General features: G+C 29.8%; 2 protein-coding genes across 3 annotated transcripts in view; both read left to right on the forward strand.

Annotated features, from left to right (window-relative positions):
• The window catches only part of LOC106762866 (endo-1,4-beta-xylanase A), a gene marked incomplete in the record, with an annotated part of 11,843 nt that overhangs the window by 4,640 nt on the left and 2,912 nt on the right, over positions 1 to 4,291 (forward strand).
• Positions 2,660 to 4,254, forward strand: LOC111241679. Of its 2 annotated transcripts, none has more exons than XM_022780938.1 (3): positions 2,660 to 3,070; positions 3,161 to 3,234; positions 3,829 to 4,254. In XM_022780938.1, exons 2-3 carry the CDS (start codon positions 3,193 to 3,195, stop codon positions 4,174 to 4,176), a joined length of 390 nt encoding a protein of 129 aa, XP_022636659.1. In that variant the 5' UTR covers positions 2,660 to 3,070; positions 3,161 to 3,192; the 3' UTR covers positions 4,177 to 4,254. The 2 variants fall into 2 exon arrangements, with proteins under 2 accessions (XP_022636659.1, XP_022636660.1); XM_022780939.1 differs by having other exon boundaries at positions 3,832 to 4,254.

A 4,291-nucleotide genomic window follows, 5' to 3' on the forward strand; every position in this document is an offset into this window, starting at 1 on the left:
TCGAAAAGAAATACGATTTACTGATTTAAACCTTTATTTGTGTTATGTCGCAATTAAACATTGAACCATCTTTTTTTGAAATAAGTTGTTTCATTTAAGTCTCTACTAGATTTTAATACATCATAGCTGCTACTATTATTCTTCTTCTGCTGCTATTTTGGCTTTCTTTTTCAGCTTCATTCTTCCGTCTCTAAGATTAACTAGGAAGTAGATGTTTAATAATGGGTAGTAGGGATGTGAAGAATAAAAGAAAAAAAAAAAGATAAAATGAATGTTGAATTAAGAAAAGTCCACTATTCGAATAAATTATTAGATGATTAAGGATGTTTTGTTTCTGGTCTCGGAATTTATACCAGCTCTTAAAGCTGCCAACTCTTCTTGGTATCTCCTCTCCATCTCCACCATCCGGCGCTGAATCTCCATGATAAGCTCCATCAGATCTTGCTAGTTGATGCCCGACTTTCTTGGCGTGGCTATGCTTTTGTTCCTAATGGTCACTATTGAGTTGTCTTCTGCTTCCTTGGACTCTAATGTAGACTCCAAAATCTTTCCTGTATAGAATTGAGGTTAATTGTTTAATGTTTTAGATGTGAAGGTCCAAGTCTTCGTCTTCTTCACCCTTTGTTCTGGTTGTTTGCTCGGTTAAGTTAGAAACTTATCTGCAAAAAAGTATTCTAATACGGAAATTAATTACAAAGTTATTTCCAAAAAATTATTTTAAGACCAAAATTAATAGAAATTAACAATTACAATAATTAATAAACGTTATCACCTTTTTTTTTTATCTCAATGTTTATAAATTTTGAAATTGACTTCTAACTAAAAATGGCTTAATGACAATTCAATTGATAATTAACATTTTTTGTCTCTAATTACCCAGACTTATAATTAATCGTCCGTACAAACCGAGGTTCAGTCCACTTAGTCTAACCACACGATCCTATATAATATATAAATATAAATATAAAAATTTAAGAAAATTAATTTTATACATAAGCAAATTTTAATTTATACATCCAAATGAACCATACTATTCTCTTTGACATCTGCATTGAAGTAAAACAAAAAGGAAAGTAAAAACCATAAATTGGTTTTAGGCTAGTTCATCATTGATTTATCAAAAACTGATTGGGTGTCCCCTATAACAAAATGGTTTAAAATTTATAATTCATTCTACTAATAAATGGGTTGACTTGCTATTTTCTTTTTATTTTTAATTTTAAAAAATATATATATTAAAAATAAATTTAATCATATAAATATTTTTTAAATTTTTAATTAATTAAAAATAATTATTAAATTTATATTTTAAAATACTTTATTATAAATAATAATTCAAATTTAATATATACATATTAATAATTTAAATTACAATATTATTATATATTATATCCTTAATATTTATATCCTTACAAGAATTATATAAAAAAATTAATGTTTTAAACTTATATTATTTAGTTTATTATTTTTCTCTATCCACTTTCTTCATCTAATTTTCTCATTCACTTTTTATTTTAATTTTTCTCCACTTAATTTTTACATTATTTTTCCTATTTCTTTAACATGCTTCTTTAAATTATATTTTATCCACTTACTTTCCTCATTCACTTTTTATATCATTTTTTCACCACCTAATGTGTCCATCAATTTTTATATTATTTTTTCTTTCCACCCCCACTTTTTATATTATTTTTTTCTACTCGTTTTTCACATTAATTTTTTTCTATTTATTCCATTCTCATTTTTTAAATTATATTTTATCCACTAACTTTCTTAATTCATTTTTTATATTATTTTTTTTCTACCAACTTTCTCAATCCAATTTTTATATTATTTTTCTCCACCCACTCTCTCTACCCATAATTTTATAAATTCTCACATATCCCCCCATACTTTACTCTATTTATAAGACACACGTCTTCTTTAATAAACCACCATTCAATTCTAACACACATCAAATCTCTTATCTCATTTATTTCTCTACATTCTAAACTAATCATTATTCCTTCTTCATTAATATCCCAAGGCATCCTCTTCATCTTCCATATACTATTGGGAGTAAAATTTTCCTTCATTATCATTCTTTTCATATTTCTTGACAAGACATATTCTCTTCTCAATTTACTTTACTTCTTTTTTCCCAAATTCTTTTATAACAAACGTCAAATAATTATTATCCCATTAAACTATAATAAAGTTTTATACTTTCTGTTCTATTTTTATTATTTTCTTTTTACACTTATTCGATTCTTATAACCCATCTTACAAACTTACATTATTCTTCTTCTAAAAAATCTATCTCCGTCCCGTTTTGCCACAATATATATGTTTACAAATTAGGTTCGGTTTTTTTCTCTTCTATACAAATTTATTGAGAAATATGGACATATCATCTACCTTTAAACAAACAGAAAATATATATCATCATATAGGTTAAGATAATAAATATGTTAAATATTATGATTAACAGCGTAATAAATAACCTATCTATATAAAATTATATTAAAAATAGAAAAAGCAAATACTTTCTGTAAAAAAGAAGAGACAAGTATTATAAAATAACAAAAAGAGCACATGTTAGTCCAAGTACCAGGAATTTGACAGTGTATTGGAATATAATAAACCGATGGCACACCATTTCCACCAAACTGGTGCGAATGAATGAGTGGTAATGTTAAATTAAGGAACCAAAGCAGTGTTCCTCGATCTGGGCCACCTTAGGCTTCCTTCTAATTCAAGCATTGCTTGTCTGAAGGAAAGCAACTGGGAAAGAAAAATATAATCAAAAATCAGAAAGCTAACTCTTTTACTCTGTTTTCATTTCTCTCCCTTCTTTTGGGATTACTTCAAAGGATATTTAATAACAATCAGTTATATATTTCATTCAAGACCAAAATCTATCGCTATTCCCACAATGGGCTTCTTGTTGACGAGTTTAGCTGCTTGGTCTCACACTTTTCGTAGCCTTCACTCACAAATTTGCTGACTCACTCTGTTGTGTATATATGTAGAAGATGTTATGACACTTTGACTTCAGAATCAGAGAGACTCTCCAACTTTTGCTCTTACTGTAAGAAAAATGTCTTCACCATGACTGTTCTTAGTGACTCAAAATTGTTTGATGTTGAAATGATTTTGTTGTTCTTTTTCTTTCTCCTAGCTGAAGGTTTGGGTTAGAAGTCTGAAAAGGCTATGGGAGACTTAACGATGATCAACGAAGGAAACCACTCTCAGGCATGCATTTTTACTTCTCTATATTCAGCATGTTCTCAAATGGTTCTGGTGCTTTTCCTTTTTCATTTGTTAAAAAGAAGAGCCCAGTACTTACCACATTGAAATGTTAAGGTGTGTGAATAGGAAATTATAGCAAATAATAGAATAGGGTTCATCTAGAACTAAGGTGCTAACAACCTATTTTCCTTGTCAAAATAATGTGTTACTCTTCTTTCATATGTAGACATATCTATTCAATAACAAAAAAAACTGACGGGTGAGTTCGCCAAATAATCAAACAGTTCATAACCATGCCTAAATTGATCTTCCAGTTTCCAACTTTTTTTTGTGTGTGTATTCTATGACAGAAAATGGAGGGAAACATATCTGGTTCTAGTGGGAATAATGCACCTAATACTGTTAGATGTTTGTGAACTCTGCACTTGCTAAAATCTAATGTATTTAACATTAAGCTCGTACACTCTGTGCTTCCACCTTTCAAATGCTAGATTAAAATTGCATTAAGTGTGATGTGCCATTTCATTTCTTTTTGGTTCCCTGACATCTTTATATTCTCACAAACACTAACTTGTGATGCGTTTTTCCTTATTTCAGCAGTTCGTTGATGAAAACATCATAGTAAATCAACAGTTTGATGATGGCCTGAATAGTTGGTCTGGAAGAGGCTGCAAGATTGCCTTACATGACTCCATGGGAGATGGGAAGATCCTTCCGAAGTCTGGCAAATTCTTTGCATCTGCAACAGAACGTACCAAAAGCTGGAACGGGATTCAGCAGGAGATCACAGGAAGAGTGCAGCGCAAGCTTGCCTATGAGGTTACTACATTAGTTCGGATATTTGGGAACAGTGTCACCACTTCTGATGTAAGGGCTACTTTGTGGGTTCAAGCACCAGATCTTCGCGAGCAGTATATAGACATTGCCAAGTTAGTTCCATCTTAATGCTTTATTCCATCGTTTCGCATAGACTCTAAATGATATGACTTTTCTGGTTTATTATTCTTGTTATTGCAAATATAAGAAATGAATTTGGTGCAATATTATTTGATCAATATCA

The sequence above is a fragment of the Vigna radiata genome, chromosome 5 (genome assembly GCF_000741045.1).
Source record: "Vigna radiata var. radiata cultivar VC1973A chromosome 5, Vradiata_ver6, whole genome shotgun sequence".
NCBI lineage: Eukaryota > Viridiplantae > Streptophyta > Magnoliopsida > Fabales > Fabaceae > Vigna > Vigna radiata.

Excerpts from the sequence above, each read along its gene's own strand:
- LOC111241679 (XM_022780938.1), top strand. The coding sequence starts at position 3,193 with ATGGGAGACTTAACGATGATCAACGAAGGAAACCACTCTCAG. Across the intron at positions 3,235-3,828 it reads ACGAAGGAAACCACTCTCAG|CAGTTCGTTGATGAAAACAT; the intron begins GCATGCATTTTT and ends TCCTTATTTCAG.